General features: G+C 37.3%; 2 protein-coding genes across 2 annotated transcripts; one reads left to right on the top strand and one right to left on the bottom strand.

The window, feature by feature from the left end:
* Window positions 1–2579: 2579 nt before the first annotated feature.
* Window positions 2580–8153, top strand: LOC147862018 (Nop53 protein). Its single transcript, XM_087322755.1, has 11 exons — window positions 2580–2811; window positions 4641–4804; window positions 4886–4934; window positions 5122–5156; window positions 5293–5367; window positions 5466–5576; window positions 6794–6867; window positions 6948–7067; window positions 7226–7348; window positions 7701–7767; window positions 7854–8153. The coding sequence occupies exons 1-11, from the start codon at window positions 2640–2642 to the stop codon at window positions 8022–8024; spliced, it is 1161 nt and encodes a 386-aa protein (XP_087178881.1). The 5' UTR covers window positions 2580–2639; the 3' UTR covers window positions 8025–8153.
* A 5320-nt stretch (window positions 8154–13473) lies between these two features.
* On the bottom strand, window positions 13474–15492 carry LOC147862017 (uncharacterized). Its single transcript, XM_087322994.1, has one exon. It carries the CDS (start codon window positions 15433–15435, stop codon window positions 13924–13926), a length of 1512 nt encoding a protein of 503 aa, XP_087179120.1. The 5' UTR covers window positions 15436–15492; the 3' UTR covers window positions 13474–13923.
* Window positions 15493–20667: the final 5175 nt, after the last annotated feature.

The following is a 20667-nucleotide window of genomic DNA, read 5'->3' as shown; positions in this document are numbered from 1 at the left end:
AGTCCTATTACGAGCCAAAAATGATGCAATCGAGATACGTAAGTGAGGCATATACCCTCTACGCACACAAAACATCTAAAAATAAGGGTTAATTGTAATACAGAATTGAGGTATTGACCTCATATGCATACAACACCAAACGCATATCATTTACATACAAATCAAGGTAATGACCTCATACGCAAATGTAACATGTGTTTGTGAACATAATACATAATTGAGGTATTAACCTCGTACGCATACGACAACAATCACATATTAAATATATGTCAAATGAGGTATTGACCTCGTGCACATATGTAAACGTTTTATATAACCAATTAATTACCACTTCAACATCATTGAATTAATGAAAACAAAATTACATAGGACCATATACATGATTAGAAGGGAGAAGAAAAAATAGAAAAGAAAAAACAAGAAAGATTACTAAAGTTCCTTTGTTGATCGTTGTTTGGATCAAGGCCGACCGCACATCAATTGATCACCATCAATCATGAAGACAAAAGACAACAAAAGAAACATTAGAACATGAGCTCTGATACCAACTATTAGAGATATGCCCTAATGTAAGCATATGATTAGGATAAAAGAATGATAGATAGATAGATAGATAGAAAGGAGAGAGAGAAAGAAGGGTGTCGATCCACCCAACCACCCCCGAGTGAAGGGATCGAGACGGACTCGAGCCTTGATTGGCGTCCCATACCACCGCCGTGGCATCGAGTCGTACCTGGTGCTAGCGCGCTTGCTACAAGAGTTGACCCACCACAAGAACAGAGTCTCGACGTAGTCAAAAGATGATGAAATGAGGGTAGCGAGGCCTCTTATTTATAGCGATACCCAAGGCCCCCAAGCAAGTTCACACTTGGCCTAATGGGTTGTCTCAATCTCGAGGATTAAAAGTAATCCTCCCCTTCTTTACACTCTCGTTTAACCCTCACACTTATCCACATGTATAGAATACTACGATAAATTCTCACCACGGGATATTATATGGTCATGCCCGTAACATCTAGTACCCATGTCCACGTAGGTGCTAGTGCATCTTGTATGACCAAGATGCATAGTTGTTCCTATCGAGCTTCTCAACCGGAAGCGAGCTTGCCATCCCTTTGTCCATTTCTTTTCTTTTCGGTTTGTTCTTACCGAAAGTTAGGTTTCCTCTAGTCTTCTCAAGTTTCTTGTCGGCAGTAGAGGATTTTCAACCCTTGTGCTTTGATACCATGTAAATATTAGCGTGCGGAAGCTAACAAACACAACCGGCTCTACCGTATAGCAATAGAAAACAGACGAATGTTTAATGGAAAACTTGAGCACACACAGAGAGTATGCGGGAGAGACAAAGAGAGTAGAACAACATAAACTCAAATTCAAAAATACTCAAAGACCTCTGTGCATATAATGTGCTCAATGAGCACTTTTATACAAGTCTATAAAGGACAGAAATACTGACAAGTACTTCAATGCTCATACATAGCATGAGACATTGACTCCCAAAAATATGCCTATGTACTAGGGTAGAGTCGTAGGCCTCCAACGGCCTACCGGTTACAATCCGATCCGGGTTATGATCCAACTCTCCGACATGGCTCTTGGTTCCGGATACCGATCTAGTTCTTCGTTCTAGACTCCGGTTCAACTCTGGCTTATTTAGCCGATCCGGATCCAGTTGAGCTTGTTCGCTCAACACTATTTTACACCCATTGTACTACTCCATATTATACACTCTATGACCTTTAGGTTGTGCACACACCCATCATACAACTAGCAAGATTTTTTGACTAATGGTTCTCATGGTTTTCAAATATTTCCATCCAAGATTGTATAGCCCAAACAAGAAACCATCATTATTATCACATTTCTTGCAGCTGATGACTATTTGCCTAATAGGCACAAGTTTCCAATTTGAGGCTCATTTCGAATAACTAGAACAAGAATCCATCGAGCAAAAATTTCTTGAATTCTGTGATCTTATTATGCTACATGAGTATGTAGGATTTCTATTAGGGGCTCAACAAAGAAGTTGGAGTTATCAACCTCATTTATTCTGCAATGAATGAATGTTAAAGAAAGCCCCTAAAGCAAAAGGGGCATCTCGAAATTGTCTTCCCCAAACATAACAAAAAACTTTAAACATTTCTTTAATGTTTAGCTCCACTACAACAACACGTAAGTGTTGGGGTTCATGCTCGACACTGAGCGGCTGAGTAAGCTTGGATGCGTTGGTTCAACATCAACTGATTGATGACCAATGATGTCATGTCGCATCATCATTTGAGCTTACTTTGTTGCCCCCACTAGACAATCTCCAAACTGAAACCGATTCTCAGTTCTTAGTTATAAGCATTCTTAGAGTGGGAGAAGAAGCAAAATTGAAGATCGGAGAAGCATTTGAAGGGCATTAATATGTTGTGCACAAGAGAGCTATGAAGTGCTCCCCCCCCCCCCCCCCCCCCTTTTCTTCTCCATTGTTTCCTCAGCACGCAATAGGGGCATCCAGGTGAAATAAAGAAAATCCGAGGGGTATGTTTGGAGTATTAGTACATAGTATATACAGGGGAAGAGAATAATTTTTTTGCCCCTCTTTCTCTCTCTCTCTGACTCTTGTGTTTCTGGTGTCTGCTGTTCTGTGAGCTATGGCGAAGAAGAAGAGCAAGACGTCTCGCAAGGGGAAGAAGGCATGGCGTGCAAACATCAGCACGAAGGAAGAAGATGATTTTGCTCAGAAGACAGATCGCGATGAACGCAGCGGTGGTTCACTTGTCTCTCTTCCTGACGAAAGCCTATTCTTTGTCGACAAATCTTCAGGTTAGTATTTTGTCTCCTTTTTATATCTTATTCTTCGTTTCTTTCTTGCTCGTATATATCTTCGTTTTTTTGGAGTAATTCTATGAACCTTCTTTTAGGGAGGTACTATTTTATTGACGTGTGCATGAGTTAGGGCGAAATGTATGTCAACAATATTAGGTGAAATTGTAAGGGTGGTTATTACTAGTATTATTTCTTTTCGACCTTCTTTGCAGCGATTATCTGTGAGAAGTTAAGTTTCAAATAGGTATTCTTATTGGCTTTTAGAGAATTTGGGCTAAATGTATGTTAGAAAGGTAAATTATTATTTTCTCTTCCATTTGTGAATTGATTATCTTTGAACTTCTTGGTATTTTTATTTACACATTGCGAGACTCGGGGAAATGCAATATGGTCATTTCGGGGGTTTCAGAGATATTCCACTTTTGGGGCTTAAATATTGGTAGAAACAAGCTTCCAGTTTTATATGAAAGTTCCAAAGAGATTCTACATTTGGATATGAATACTCTAAAAAGATTCTATGTTTGGATATGAATGTTCCAAAGAGATTCTACATTTGGATATAAATGTTAGGAGGCACAATAGTAATATAGATGAATAAACTTGGCGTTTTGGCTAGTGTGTAAAATATTGGTAGAAACAAGCTTGTGGTTTCATATGAAAGTTCCAAAGAGATTCTACATTTGTATACGAAAGTTCTAAAGAGATTCTACATTTGGATATGAAAGTTCTAAAGAGATTCTACATTTGCATATAAATGCTAGTTGACACAATAGTATTGTAGATGAATAAACTCTGTGTTTTGGTAGTGTGTAAACATTGCACTAAATGGAGATTCCCAAGAGATTCTACGTTTGGATCTAAATATTAGTAGGCACAAGAATATCAAATATAAAGAAATTCAGCATTTTGGCTAGGGTGTAAATATTACAGTAAAGTGGTCAATAATGTTGTGGTTGCCGGAACAAATTCCAATTTTGCTTGTAAATAGGGCATTTAACGTAATATTTGTTTTACAAATGCTTTTATTCTACTGGTTATATGATCAATTTTCATGTCTAACTATTCTTAAGTGTTATTTTTGCATCCTTGTTATGCATGATCAAGTTGTCAATCTCCCTTTTCTAAAGCTGGGCACTTGAATGTTGATATTGCTCCTGTATCAAGAGTCTATGTTTACTGGCATATTCTGGAGAGCATATAGACTTAGAAAAACTGACACAGTGCAAAGCGGACTTCCAAAAAATAAAAGAAATTTCTTACTACATTTCCTCTCTCTCTAATTTATGGGACAATGTGAAGCAAAATTTCTAGAAAAATGTTTTTTTTAATTACATTCTGTGCTTTTCCTGTATTGCCCTGGGATGTTTACATCAACCTTTTCTATTCATTTCTGTATTTTTTTCGTGAATCACTCCTTATATTTGTAGGTTAATACATCAACAAGGTGACTGGTTGTAGACTGTAGTTAGCAGATATGTGTGTGGAGCACAAACAGATAGCTTAGGATAAGTCCAAAGTTCTGATTGGTATAATTTTCAAAGTTTCCTTCTGATATATGAGACTGCTGTTTATAATACATGGTCAATGTAAATGTGAATAAGGTTGGGTGATTAGAATATGTGGTCAATGTGGGCAAGGTAATGATTATCTTGGTTGTGAATCAAATGCTCTCTCCTTTTCCTTTAGGTGTGTCACAATTGTTTTGATGTGTTTGAATTCTAGTTTCTAACTATGTTCATGCCTTAGATGTCTTAACTTACGAATTGTATGAGAGTTTTTGCAAGTATAAACTTTAGCTAAATCATTGTGATGCAAAAATTTTCCAGATCTGTCACTTGCAAAGAAATCTGCAAAATACCGGGAAAAAGTTCTGCATTCTGATGTCATTCTTCAGAGAGCATCTCTTGTGCAACCTCTAATGGCACCAAAAAAAAAGCTCAAGAAAGAGAAATCAATAAAAACAAATTTGCAACAATTTAATAATTCAAAGGTAAGTGGTTGTTCTTTATATACTTTACTAGAAGCAGAATAAGATGTGCCAATTGCTTATTGTGCTTGGAATATGTCTCAGATTGACAAGAAAAATGTACGATGTAGCCTTGACATCTGGGGTTCTGAAGGTGCCTTTCTTGTTTAAATATCTGGTCTAATGTGGCAATATCAGATACTTGTTCTCATATGTGGCAATATTTGTGATGTTAACTGTGCTTGAATCCTTTGGTAATTGTATTAACATCATTTGTGAGTAAATAAGTGCACACTGCTTTTCATGAAAGTCTAATAATTTCCTTTTTCTTTGTGGACCAGATAAAGTCAATATAAAAAATACCATGAATGAAAAGGTGATAACCTTCGATTTGTAATCATTTATAGGTTTTGTTGACTTCAATTAGAAACATATATGTAATACTAGTGATTTTCTCTATCATATGATTTCTTTTGGAAGATTTTAACCTATTTTTTTATATAAATTTTAAGAGAAAGAAGTCTATTCTAGCTGTGGAAGTGGATGCACCAGGATGTTCGTATAATCCCCGGTTTGAGGATCATCAAGTAAGATTTCAAATCATCTCATGATCTGGCAATCATGAGCACACCTTAAATATGTGGAGGAAATGGTATTAATGTTCTTTATGCAACATTTTATTTAGGAAGCTTTGGGGCTTGCTGTTGCTCAAGAGATGCAGAAAATATATCAGAAAGAATTGGAGCCAAAACCTATTCCTCGAACACTGCCAGGGACCATTGTTGATGAGGAAGATGTGAGTGATGGTTTTTATTTGAATTCAAACCAGAATTCCAAATACTTTATGTGGCTATTCTAAGTAGTACATTATGACTAAAAGTGTTTGACATTTGATTAAAACTAACAATGCGGCATGTGAATAGAGGAACCTATATCGATGCCTGTCTCTAAAAATCTCTGTAGAACCAGTCTATCTGAGCAGTGGACATAAAAAATTCTTAATAGAGGCTATATATGTATCTGAAGAGGTAATATCTGTTATTGCATCATCATCTGGGGCTCCTAAGCCACAAATTATTCTTTGCATCAACACAGGGATAGGGAAAGTGGCGCTATTTATATATACATGGCAGATGCACATCCTTACAAACATGTATCCATATATCCACCTTCACTTGGTATATCAAGCAACTTGATGGAAAGGTGATGTAAATTTTGAAGAAGGTCGAATTGAATTGAGCTTGTCCTGGAACTCACGGCCCCGTCATCTCTGAAAAAGTGGTCAAGTGTGCATGTTAAATAGATGAGCTGCTCAATGTCCATGTTTCCTGGTTAGTTGATGCGCTGTTGCAGTTGCCATGTGGTCATTTCTGCTGTCAGGGTTTGACCAAGGAGGATATGGTCAGACGTGGCTGTGGTGGCTGGTATATTGAGGGCCGAATCCTGATAGTAGACATGCCATGCCATAGGCCCTCTGCAAGTGTATGCCAAACTTGCAGCTCTTCTATCAGTGTCAGTGGGCAGGGCTTCTCAAGGGCATGCCATGGGTGCATCCGTGCACATTAATAGGTGATATAGATCAGTCCATAGATACAGATCCTAGTATCATGCCACCTTCATACTCACGCCACTTCCATTGTTTAGCAGTCCTCACCTGTTTTGCATTCCTTCTATTTAAGGATGGTGAATGCACCCCTCTTTTCATTCTGTATGTTCTGCGGAATCCTGCAAATGAAAAGGCATCTATATGTGCTTGTGTTATGGAGCCAGAGTGTATGTGGGTGGCAATTGTGATCCTCCTGAGAACTGATGTCCAAACAATGGGTATGATATTTCCTTTTAAGTAGTAGTTTAATGTTTGAGTGAGAAGCTATCTTCCACCAATTTGTGAGGGCACAAAATTTGCCATGTTACAATCATTGGTCCTGACATGTGATCATTGATGGTATCAAGAGTCAGTTCCTCCATTCATTTTAAGATTATTTTAAGTTGCTTCTTGTTAATTACTTGCAGATGTACTTCTTAGAAGTGGGAGATGAAGGTGCAGAAGATGTAAGCTGTGGAGAAGAGTATAACGAAATCTCAAGGTAACACTTGTGCTGATATTCTACCATGCTATTCAGTGATGTAACTTGACGCACTAATTTTTTGGATTAATGTTTTCTAGGCCAATCAAAATAAAGAAGCTCACGAGGGCTGACCTGAATAGGAAAAAACGAAGAAAAGAGAAGCTGAGAGTGGAGGAGGAAAGCATGAAGCGAGCTAGAGTTCAGAAAGATTTAGCTCGGTAAATCCGTAATATCTTCTTACTTATGTAGATCTTATTGTTTGATGTTCAATAGGAATCTATTGCATGCTCATGTAAATTTTTCTTTTTGTGTTTATTTAGGAGGAAGTCTATTATCTCTTTTTTTTTTATGCTTGGTAAATCTGACATGTGAACAGGTTGGATGACATAGAGAAGTCCATTGCACATGATCAACAGGTGCAACACAGGGAGTGGCTACGACGAACAATTTCAAAGCAGGAGAAACATGCTAATTTACCCCCACAACTAGGAAAAAATAGGTGTGGAAGAATCAAGAAATTTAAAAATTTATTCTTGCTATGAAGAAATCAATTGCTATGCAGGTAGCTGATCTTGTTATTTAACATATATTCCACATTCCTGGGTTATCTGTAACTATCGTCTCGGTCCAAGGTTCTTGTCACACAATGTTTTACGAGACAGGAATTAGCAATCAGCTATAAATATAGATGAGAACTATAAAATCACATTTCCTTACCATATGAAAAATGAAAGTTTTCTACTAAAGTAGATTAGTTTGATCTATTTTTAAGGCTGTGTATATTACTTTTCAATGTAGATTGCTTGCTTCTCTAGGAGATTATTCTAATACTTATTTTCTGTTTGTTACAGGTATCAGCCAGAACCTTTACAGGTACTCCTAACCGATGAAGTTACAGGATCATTGCGCAAATTGAAGGTCAGAGTATATATGTATAGTTTTTTTTTTATACAAAAGAAAAATTGATCATTCTATGTCTAACTAATATGTGAACATTACCTCAGGGATGCTATACTTTAGTCAAGGAGAGATATAACAGCCTACAGAAACAAGGTCTCATTGAACCACGTTTGCCGACTAAGAAGAGAGCTCGTAAAAAGAGAGTAGAATATGAAGAAGGGACAAGGGGACAGAAAGCACGGGACATGCATTATGCTAATTTAGAAGGGCGGTAAAGCGCATTAAGCTTTATGAGCCAATCGAGCCCTTAAACCATAATTGCATTGCAAAGGGTGTTTTTTCAGTTCCGCACAATTAAATGCCTGATCTGTTAATCTGAAATTCATTTGTCTTTTTAATTTCAATGTTTGTAGCTTATAGCTGAGCTACATTTGATATTTTGTGAATGCTGGCTGTTTCGTGATTACGATAGAAAATATGCTAAGCTGAGTTATAAATGGCGGAAACAATATCTGGTTCTGAAATTTTATCCGTTTGGATTAATGATAGTCTCTAGAACCATTTACAGTAATCCATCCATGGACTGATGAGTGCGGGGCACTTTTATTCCGATTGATAATTTAATCTTTTGTATTGTGTAAGTAGTTCATAAGGAAAAGATATGTTGTAACCTCCTGTCAGACCATGCTGGAAACAAATCCAGGTAAAGAAGTACAAGGAATAAAACTCATCATTGCAACATACATCAATGGCGGCTGTAGCTGTATGCAAACTGTATATTTTTGTTTACTAGTAATCATCTGTTGAAGTGAGAATTTTGTTTGGTACATAGTTTTGTTGGAAATAATTTGCATGGTGAACATACAATAATATTTAGTTAAACTGCTGTATATGCCTAGTGACATAAAGGTTTCTTCAATTAAAGTTGAACGAGAGCTTTTATCCTTATAGAGATTGAAGAGATAAAAGATTAATCTGATTTACTTTTGTTTGTGTGTGTGCATCCAAGTAAAACTTTTGTTTCTCTTGGGCTAATGCAAATTTGAACTTTTATTACCTGCATAGAATAGGAGACACTCCATGAAAGATCTGGGTCATCCATACATTTAATAGGCAATCTTACCAATTAAATATTTTTTTGATCTCCAATATCAAACAATGTGCATTTTGAGCAGAGAAGATGAATTGTATGATTAAGATATGCCATTCATTTTGGAAGTAAAATAATTCTTTTGCCTCTAGCTTCTCATTATGTTTAGAGATACATATGTACCTTTTAATTGTATCAAAAAGAGAAAGGGAGTCAAGGACTAAGGAATTATTCATTGTATGTACACTTAAACAATCGTTGGATAATTTTTGTGGTGCTGGGACCTTTTGGTAGACAATGTATTAAAAACAAATAGCTATGCAATTTATTTACTTAAAAGAAATAAAAATAAAGATTCACCTTAGTATTATTGGAAAGATGCCCAAAGGCTACAATGAATTCATACAGTAAATTATAACCAACATGTTGAGTATCAAAAGTTGTCATGTAAGGTCCTTTGGGGGAAGGATGAAAAAAGCCAAGGTATAAGCATTGTTTAATCATTATAATGATGTCAAAATCTAGAGGACTTTATATATAGAATGAATTCTAAGAATGCAGGATGATGGTACGAGATACAATCACATATCATATATGTCTATGCCTTGATCTCCAATGTGTGGCTTATAGATACATTCAAACTAGTATAATTCCATGTTTCGTATGTAAACCCTTGAAAATGTGTGTTGCATTTAGGGGCTATATTCTTGGTTGCTTTGGCCAAAATGCAACATGGAGAAGACACAATGATTTGATTTTGGATGCCCAAAACTTGCTCCATTGTTCCATATCAAAATAATACATATCATACCTTAAGGTCTAAATCAAAGCTGCAACTAGTCTTGGGAGGCTTCACCATTATACGACTAGGTATATTTTACGAAAAACATACCTTCTAGAGACCATTATTTGTTGTATTTCGGAAATAAAGCTTTTATATTTTACATACTGGTATTTTATAATGTGACTATAAACTGCAACATTCTTGGATCAATATGCTTTTAGTGTCATAAAAAATGGAGTGAATATCACATAAGACTCTTGGTTCACAACAGTACAACCTTTTATGTTGGCTTTTGTATTATTTTGCATTTGGACATACCGTCGTTTTGATCAAGACATTCTTGGCTTTGAATATTATTCAGAAATAAAAGACAAGATAAACACCATATATATATTGGTATTTTTGTCGAATATTTTTGCAAAACATCATTGATACACTAGATAGACCCAAGATTCCATTGCGACAAGTAATTTATGTCAAAAAATGGAACAAATGTAACAATAGGGCATGAAGCCATATGTAGTTTTCAATAGAGGGGTGAAAATGGATGTCGGAAAGTGTTTGAATAGAATCATGTTGATGGATGTTGAAGCTTGATATTGAAGTTGTTGACAAAAAAAGACTACAAACTAGCTGTGTCTCCCCCACCACTGCCCTTTATATCATTTTCAATCCTTGCATCGTGGAAAGTGATGTTTTGGGAGAAATTTGGTACGAGGGGTAGAAGTGAAATTTGTGAGTTAATGTTTATCTCGTACTTGACGTTGATTTCATGGTGCATGGTTCAGAAACAACTTGTCCCAAGGCTTGGATGTGAATTTGTGCAACCAAGTTCACTCAATAACTGGCAATGATTTTTGGAAAGTCATTACATTTTCAGGAAACATTTTTTAGTACCAACTATATGTGTGCATGATGGCATGGCCATAGTTTAGGAGTAGAGACTGCATGATTGCAAAACAAGACAGTCATGTTTTTTATAATGGATGCATTGGTTGAGACCTTAACTTGATAATCTAAGGTTTCAAAGCATGAACTTCACCATTGCATCATCATGTTTGTTAAGACATTACGTTTGTTGGAAGGATCCATCTAAAGTTCCTTGTGTGTTTGAGATTGTACGTTAAGAGTACCACAATCCTAAAGCTTTACTTATCCTTGTTCTAAGTGACAATCTCCTTTGACTTTGAAGAATGTATGGTCTCTTTGGACTTCACATTCTCGATGTAATATGCCCCTTACATGGAAGCAACAAGTGCGTAAACAATCTATTACTCTATAGGCTACTAGCACACATATTCCACCTTGAGTTTCTGGACGGCTACTGGCACACAACTTTAACCCTCCACTAAGTTTTGGAGTTATTTTCATGTAACCTTAGAATTATTGTGTAAAGGGTGATATAGCTTGTATTGCATCATGTTGTCTAGTATTGATCCTTGAGTTCAATGTTTAGTATGGAGTATTTATAATGATTTGTTATGTCTAAAGATTCTAACTCATTGGTCATACATGTCATAAATAGGGGTGTGCATAATAAGACCCTTTATCATGCCAATAGAACTTGTTAGGATGGTTTGAGCTTAAGTTCCTTTCATCTAATATACACTTGTTATGCATAAGACGTTTCATCAAATTTTGAAGTACCATTTTATAATCAAGTAATGACGTTGAATTCTTTAAAGAAAAACATGACATATATATTTGAGAATATTTTGCCAAGTCACGGTTGTACATCGAGCACTCTCATGCTCCTTGACACTCACTAATACGACCCAAATACTTTTAGTTATGTTTATTAGGCTTAAAGTTTAGGATATGTAGACAAAATGACTCAACTTGTTAAAAGATTATGCAAAATTCACTCATTTATCATGATCGATTGGTTTGGAAGGATATATGGGAACTAAAGGATATGTAGACAAAATGATCCAAATTGCTAAAAGAGATTATGCAAAATTCAGTCTTTGTTCAAAATTGATGAGCTTGGAAGGATATCTCTGAAATATTTCTAGTATTGAGGTTTGAAGATAGAAGGGGGTGGCTTTAAATGGCAGAGTGGTGGGCCTCTACGTCTCGAGTTTAAAGTCATGATGGTTGCTTATGATGGGGGGATTTCAAGTCTTTGACATGTGGTTACTTGCCCATATTGACCCTAAATAGTGTTGTGGAAAAAGGTTCCCTCATTCACCATAACACTCATTGAGTCGTTGAGCTTGTTGGTTGAAAATATTTATAAAGGGAATAGAACCCGATGGAAGTATATGTGTATAGTTTTTATTCCCATAAATGAAAAGGAAGCTCTAACTATTAGCAAAGGAAAGGTTTCCCAAACACATTAGGCCTAGAAAGCAAGCGACAAGAAAAGCCGAGAATTTGGATCCTTTGTTTCGTGGCCAAGCAAACGAACTCTTGTTTTATTGTCCCCCTCCCCACCGCATGAGAGCGTCTTTATCTATATTCTATACAATCTGGAGAAAGTTGAGGAAAAGGAAGAAGAAAGTAAAGGCGAGAACCATTGTGGTTTCTGTCGTCCCTTTGCCATCGGATCATCTCGGGGTGAGGGGCCTTGTGGTTTTCCCTCTTCCGTGGTTTCTTTCTTTCTTTCTTTTTCGAATCCTTGGAAGGTCGGGCGGAGGAGACAGAAGTGTAAGCGCTTTGTTTGTTGATTCGGTTGAGTGAACCAAAGTGACCGACCATACGAAAAGGCCTCATGAAAAAAGCAAATGACTAAAATGAAAACTTCTTCTTGTTACATAATAAGGCCTTCTTCCTTCACTTGGGGTGGGGTTGTGTCTAGTTTCTAGAAGAAGGAAAGTAAAAAAGAGTGAGTGAGAAGTGTTGGAAAAGGAAGAGAGTGTCCTGTTGGTAGACAGACAGAGAGAGAGAGAGAGAGAGAGAGCATTTAATGCTCTGTTTTGTTTTTGGGTGTTGCAGAAAGATGCACGGATGAGAGAGTGTTTTTAATGTGTTCCCACACACAAAACTCTCTCAAAAACATTACAAAACAAGGCTCAGATTTCAATGCATATGTATTGAGTGCAAAGATCACATTTCTCTGTGTGTGTGTGTGCATTGAGAAGATCAATCTCTCACTGCTGGTTGTTGGTTTTACCTGCAATTATTGGTATACAGCATTCAATATACATACAAAGCTCTCCTTTTACATATTTAACATTTGATTGTTATAATGTATGCCTCAACATGTATTTAATGCTTGCTCTTAATTAATATATATACATACATGCATATACAGATGCATGTGTCAGCTTATCCTAAAACACTCTTGCTTTTAAGAGTTTTATTAGCCCCTCCCCACCTTAATGATTACTATGATGTGGTCACATGATGATGATATGTACATTCACTACCATCCCATGCATGTGTATGTATTTACTACATGACATACATACATGTAGGTTAGTAGTACCTACTGTTTATGTACTTATGTATGATGTTTTTCCAGCATACATTCATTCATACATAATGTTATGTGCATAGAGAACATACATACATACATACATACATTAGGGTACATCCATCCACAGGCTTGGAAATTTTTCATTTGGGCGTGTGTTGATGGAAAATTGAAATGACTATTGTACAAGTCACATGGGTTTATATAGGTATCCTATATATATACATATATAGTGGAATCATGTATAAGCATGTGTGTCATGTCATCATGACACAATGGTGATGAAATACATGGCAGCTTAGCACTCAAAAGACAATGCAAATCAGTAACTTCCACCAAAAAGCAAAGCAAAGCACAGAATCCCAATAACCAGATAGTTCAACAATTTATATCCTGTCTTTGGTTTTAAGTAAGAGATCTTAGCACACACTTAAAGCTTCATACAAAATTTCTCACAAATCTACAAAAGGGTTTTTATGTACACAATACACTTTGGTCAGATTTGTTTGCACTGCCAATGATTGGATATGGTGGGACCTGTTCACAATATGGGCTACACTCAGATTGTTTGTAAGCTTTCTAGTGTTAAAGCTCATAATGTTGTTGAGCATTGTAGGGAAACATGAGGGAAACAATGGTCCTCCCACATAGGAAATGATCGAGTTCGCCTTACTTACCGCTCACCATACCTAGCTCTCGATGTATGCTCCACCTAGTGTTTGGAGAAGCTCATAATGTTGCATGCTGTGTAGTGAGTGAAATCCAATGGAAACTCTGAGCAAGAAGACTGCATCGAAAAACTTCTTTCGAGTAGTGCATCTGAGTTTTATTGTTGAATGATACATTTTCCACCGGATTTTCGGCACAACACACAAAATATAATTAGGGATCCTCATGTTTGGCATTGTTGGATTGTTTGCAATGCTCAATGGCACTTTGCAATGCACTATGCAGCTCTTGCATAGAGCTCATACTACTAGTAGTACTAGTACTAGAATCAGTATTAGCAGTCAAGGGTGATGTGCTGCTAGCTTTGGCATGCTTGTTGATGATGGCATTAACACCCCCATGACTGCTAATGAGAGCTCCATTTTGGGCATAATTATAAAATTTACAACTCTCAATGTCAAACCCATCATCCATGGATCGGAATTGGCCCATACTATTCACCATCCCTCTGGTTGTGATCTTCATGTCATAGAGAGCTTTCAATCTCCTTGAATAACCTTGCCACAATTTCCCACCTTGCTTCCCATGCCCCATAGCATGGTATTCTTCGACTCTGCTACTTTTGCTCTTCATCTCGCTCGCCTTTGGCCCCGCCAGGAGTGGATCATCGCCTCTATACACCCTAGCGATGTTCTGATCTTGATTAGATCTATGATACCCACTGCTCGCATTAGATGGAAAGCCTCCATTATCTTTTAGGGATCGATCACATCTCGGTCCATTCTTTGCTACTTTTTCGCGGGGTACTCTCGCACAATTGAATTCGGTGCTCGAGGATACAACTTGATTAGTCCGATATGCATTGTGCCTATCGACACAAACACGGTACTTACTCAAATCTTCGGAATAACTGGATGTCATCCGTGGCAGCGTATGGAACCTTTGGGAGCTACTAGTGGGCTGAGTAGTACTAGAACTTCTGGAGCCTGTAAATGGTGTTGTTTTAGATGATGATGATGATGATGATGATGATTTTGCTCTCCTAAAGCTTGCAAAGAGAGGTTTCCATAGCAATACAAAGCTCGACCTCCGACCCAATCGAGTCCAGGGATGATGATTATTGTTGCTGTTGTTATGAATCTTGCTGTTGTTGTTGTTGTAAGAGGCTTCATCTTGGGTCGAGCTTCCATTAGAGTCGCGAGCACTGGCACTAGAGCTACTTATGCTAGTATTGTACCCATCTTTATCAAAAGACTCCCATATTAAACTACTACTGCTACTGCTACTATTGTTGGAATTGTGCGAGCGGAAGCTCGATGAATGTGGCAATGAAATCCCATTAGTATATATGCTAGGTGCGGCATTTGAGTTAGGGTTAGGTTTAGGACATGAGGCAGGACTAGGGCTAGGGCTAGGGTTAGGGTTAGGGTTAGGGTTAGGGTTGGAGTTGGAGTTAGATGAGAGGATAAGTGTTTTCATAAGATTAAGTCTTGGATCAAGTTCAAGTGGGAGGAGTTGGCCCTTGAAGAAGAGTTCATCTGCTGGGGCTATCATATTCTCAATGACAGCACCATTATGATGTAATGGGAGGTGATAATTAGAGCCAGAATTAGGAGAGGAGGTAGAATTAGGTAAGGTAGTAGAAGAGGGACCTAGGCTCATACAAGTGAAGCCATAGAATTCCTCTTCTTCATTAGAGGAGGTGCCTTGCTCTTCTTCTTCCATGGTTTGATTGGCAGAAAAGATTGAATGAATGAATGTGTGTGTATACGTTGCTACATATACCTTTGTGCCTATGCACATATATATATATATATATATATATAATAGGTAATAATAAGTATGCGACTAGCTAGTAGATAGACACAGGCAAGATAGACAGAGGGACAGATATATGTGTGTGTGTGTGAGAGAGAGAGAGAGAGAGAGATAGAGAGAGTGCTTTTTCATATGGATGAGAAACTCCTCCCAAAACACACACACACAGCCATTACATGGAAGGTTTCTTTTCTGTAACCGATAGATAACAAAAGATTGAATGGGAAGACAAAGAGAAGAGAGAGAGAGAGAGAGAGAGAGAGAGGCCTACCCCAGTCCAGTCCAGTCAAGTCAAGTCAAGTCTCGTCCATATACTTTTTATCACACACATTCCCAAAGACCCGGTATACCACACTTCCCACACGTATTTTCCTAAAGACCCGGTTTTATAGAATACATTATACATGCATGCATGCATCCATCCATCCATCCATCACTTATCAACAAACATCACATACATACATACATATACATACATACATACCCACACTTTACATACATATACATACATACATACATACATACATAAGCATACATGCATACATATTTCCATCGATCCATCCATCATTTCACACACACACACACACACATTACATATGTATATCTAACCATCATTGCGCACCTTTCCTCTACAACGCGTAGTTTCTGCCGGCATACCACTGCTTTCCTACGCATGTGGTCCCCCTTGCGTATAGCATAACCTTTTCGTTCACTGAATCGGGAGAAACTTTCAACCTCCATCCCACCATTGGGGATGCAAATCTAAAAACATTTCCTAGTTGCCCCCGAGTTAGAGAAATAAGAAGTGGTTCCTGTTTGTGGACACCTTATCCCCTTCCCAATGTTCCGTTCTTATGTGTATGTAAACTAATGTCAAGGAAAATCTAATTTTATATTGGAGGATTGTGAAAACATATCAATTTTAGATGAAGGGAAATATTTTGGATTTTGCCCTTTGTTTTATGTTGCTATACTAACTAGCTTCATGTATCTTTTGCATGAGGGAAACTAATCTCTCTAGAGCCATATGCATGTCCCTTCTTTCTCAACATGAGTATCCCTCCTTTTGTAGAAATGGTATAGCTATTTGATTTGCAAAAGCAAGTCAAGGTCAATACACCATCGTCGATGATTAACACAACATTACCACTAATTACTTAAACATATAGTATTTAGTATGATATCTTATTCTACTATCCCTGTTTTTAGTTGGTGTGTGCATGTAGATAAACTCAAATTCAACACCATGCTAGCAACACTTGCAATTTTAGCCATGCTCTATCCCTCCACAATGTTCTCTTTGATCCACAACATTGACGCTCATTGTCAAAATAGTTTGGGGTGTCACTTACCACCTACTTGCTTATTGCATCAAAAGGTTTGCTTTGGTCCCATCGGAGTATATTTAACTTCAAAGGAAGATAATCTATCTCTATCACTCTCACATTTCAAAAATTTGTACAAATGAACCATAAAATTCTAGTATGTGAATGATTCGAATCCCACCATGCAAAGGTAGCAGCCATTAGAGGAAAAAAAACAAGAAGCTAAGACAACATGAACGATGCTTGTTTCTCATTATCTTTTGCAGTATATGAGTGTAAGACTAAAAAACATGAATGAGCGTCGAACATGATTGGAGTTCATCATAGAAAAAGGGAGAACCATGAGAAAAGGTGAGAAGCTATAATAACATTAACAATGGGGACAAAAGTGGATATTGTCCATCCCTACATTGTTATTACAATTGATAATATCATCTCACTTTTTGGGCAAGTTAGACCATTCACTTGAATTATTATTACATGTGGTTGATAAAATTCATCTACAGTTTGAAGGATTGAAAACATTTTTGCTTCATCAAACAATGTATCTATCACTTACGTCAAAATAAAAAAAAACTACCTAGAGCTTAGAGGTAAAAGATATGTAGAATGAAGGTGAGGCTAAATGCTATGATTTTAGCTAGCTTGGCTTTGTAATTTAGATTTTAACATCAAGCTAGAAATATATTAAATAGGTAATTTGATATTTTTTTTATCAACAATTCAACATAATAAGAGAGACTCTTGGGATTGACTTTGGGCCTGATAACATATTACTTTGTTTTAGAGATGCCATCTAGAAACATGGTTGGATGAAGAGTGTATGAGAAATATCACATCTTTGGTACATGTCTAATTGCATTGAAAATCCATGGCTTTTAGTATACCAATCTTTAATACAAAAACTTAAAACCTTTTGTCGACTTTATTCAATAAACCATTAATCTCTTTTGTGGATGACATTAAGAGTATTTAATGAATCACTTGATAGGATTGTTGAATCAATAGGCATTTCTTTAAATGTCCCTATCAACAAACTACCCATCCTCTATAGATATGTACATAAAATTCATCTTGATCCATGAGTGACCCTTCACCTAACTTCCATAGTTGAGGATGGGACGAGGCTTTCTAGCATAGAAACTCTAACCATTCCAAAATTTCTAATGATATACCTTTTTTTCTTTTGAAGCTCTCTTTGTTCCCATGTTAAATCCATGATGTACATTTTTATGATTACTTATCACTATTCTTAGCTTGTAATGTGAATTGAAGAAAGAATGTGTGCATAGATGACATAGTTTACTCACTCAACATACACCTCAAGTTCATAATTTGATCATGAAAGAAAATTGACTTGATCTACTTAGCAAGAGGGGGATTGCATATCTAATGTTAACAATGAAATCCTAACTTTATCAGTGGTTTGACAATAGGGGCTCCAAAATGGATTACGATGCGCCTCAATTAAAGCATGTGAAGATATTAGTGAGATGATTAAAACATCAACGCATAAGACATGATTACAATGCCCTCTTTATCATTCTAAACTAGAGTAGAGACACCCCAACATTTTTTTTGAACCATTGGACATGAGTAACATGCGAATGTTTTGGTAATTAGAGGAACTGACCCCCAAAAAGAGAGTATTACTTAAGGTCCTGGGGCATCCTTACTTTCCTCTTCTCATCCATCCTTGCCTTCATTAGTTGCAGATGTTGCCCTGGGACAACCTCTATGACAGTTGGAACAACCGCCACATGTAGACAAGTAACTAATACAACGGGATTACCTATAGATTTGCTCGCCACTCCAACACCAGGTGGATAGGCAGTTGTTGCAGGAACTCTAGCTGTGAAGGTTGATGTCTCGACCATGACATCAAGGTCGTCAGAGGGATTGTCTATTGAAGGAAAGTCTAGGATTGAAAGAAATGACAGGCAATCAGATGTGGTGAGAACTTCGTTTGGTAATGGGGTTGCAGGTGTTGGGTCGATGAACATTGCTGCCGGTTCAAGACAGGAACAAATGCCACAAGGTCGCGACCAGTTTATAGGGGTTCTAATGTAGCTAATCTGGATGCAATACCTATTTCAGACAATGTGGTTGAGCTCTTATTATCGGAATAGGATAAGGTTCAGAACTTGCGAGAGATTCACTTGTTGGAAATGCGTGCTGATCTCCGTTTATTGTTGTAAGTTGTATTGAAATAGGATGTTGATAATATTGTGGATGTGCAGATGTTAGGAAGGAATTATTATTGTCATGAAAACATACATTTTGGCTTATCAGGAGTCGAACCCACAACTTCTTGGTCTATATGTTGAACCTTTAACCATTGTAATAACATATATGATGTTTAATTATAATAATTATAGTTTTAGTTATTACAAGATATTTGGAATATTCTAGAATATTTCATGATTATATTTATTATCATAAATATCTAAAATATTCTAGAACATTCTAGAATAGTCCATAAGGATCTATAAATAGGTGTCCATACATTCATCACAACTCATTCGGTTCAACACCAGTTTGTAGCCCTTAAGCTTACTCTTTGTAAACCTTGTTTTCTCATAATATAAACTCATTTCCATTTCCTATCTGATTTCGGTCTCTCTCTACTTTCTATCTTCATTTTTTCTACTCTCTCTCTCTCTCTCTCGTCACGACAGTTTGAACCGAATATTTCTTTTTCCGCTTCTAATAACCCTAGCAAGCTTTCTTCTTTTTCCTTCTTTATTTTCCCCTCTTAGTTATGGAGTCCATCAACAAGCAAGAATATATGCGTGTCCTTTGTGAGCTCGACATGCTCATGACTAAGTTTGTGGCATTAGAGCAAGAAAATCAAAGGCTACTCGGGGATCTACAACACATGAGTACCGAGAAAGCTCACCAATATGAGGAGTTATCACAACGGGTTCATCAACTTGAGGATACTATATTAACATTACGAGAACAAGCGGAGGGGGTTCAAAACTCCCCAAGGGAACCAAAGATTAACCTCCCTGCCAAGTTTGATGGTACAAGATCTTTGTTTCGAGGTTTCCTGAATCAAGTTCGTTTGGTGATTCGGTTACTTCCCAATTGGTACCCAACTGATGCTGCTTGTGTGGGATTAGTAGGAACCTTGCTAAGTGGTACAACATTAGCATGGTTTGCACCACTTCTCGAGAAGAAATCACCATTGTTGGAGGATTTCGAGGCATTCGTTAAGAAGTTTCAAACTAGTTTTGGAGACACCAATAGCATTAGGATGACAATAAACAAGATTCGAAGACTCCGACAAGGAGATCATCCCGCTTCAGCTTACGTAGCAGATTTCTGTCTCTTGGCATGCGACATCCCTTGGGATGAGGCAGCCTTAATGGATCAATTCCGTTAGGGTTTGCGCAACGATGTTAAAGATCTTCTTCTTACTTTCCACGAAGAACTGAAGTCTCTTACGGAGGCAATTAGTCGAGATGTGCGATGTGATAATCACCTATTTGAGTGACATTCTGAACGCCAACAAATGTTATGCCGCCAACCGGAATAGATGTACGCTTCAATAGTCGCAATATCGCCACAAGTTCCCAGACCCGTTATGAGGGATGGTCCCACTCCAATGGAAATAAAGTCAACACAACATCGAGGGCCCTTATCACATGCTAAGAAACAATGACGTCGAGCGCACCGCTTATGCTTATATTGTGGTGGTCCAAGACATATAACTGTGAATTGTCCACATAAACCCAAACGTCAAGTATACCAAGTAAGTGCACATGACAACCCTACCTCGAGTTCTACTATCACTTCTAATAACCTAAGT

Source organism: Azolla caroliniana, unplaced genomic scaffold (assembly GCF_043228905.1).
Source record: "Azolla caroliniana isolate FFs.n. ecotype wild unplaced genomic scaffold, voAzoCaro1.0.p SCAF_7, whole genome shotgun sequence".
In the NCBI taxonomy this organism is placed as follows: domain Eukaryota; kingdom Viridiplantae; phylum Streptophyta; class Polypodiopsida; order Salviniales; family Salviniaceae; genus Azolla; species Azolla caroliniana.
The sequence above is the reverse complement of the archived record's forward strand: the minus strand, read 5'-3'. Positions and strand labels throughout refer to the sequence as shown.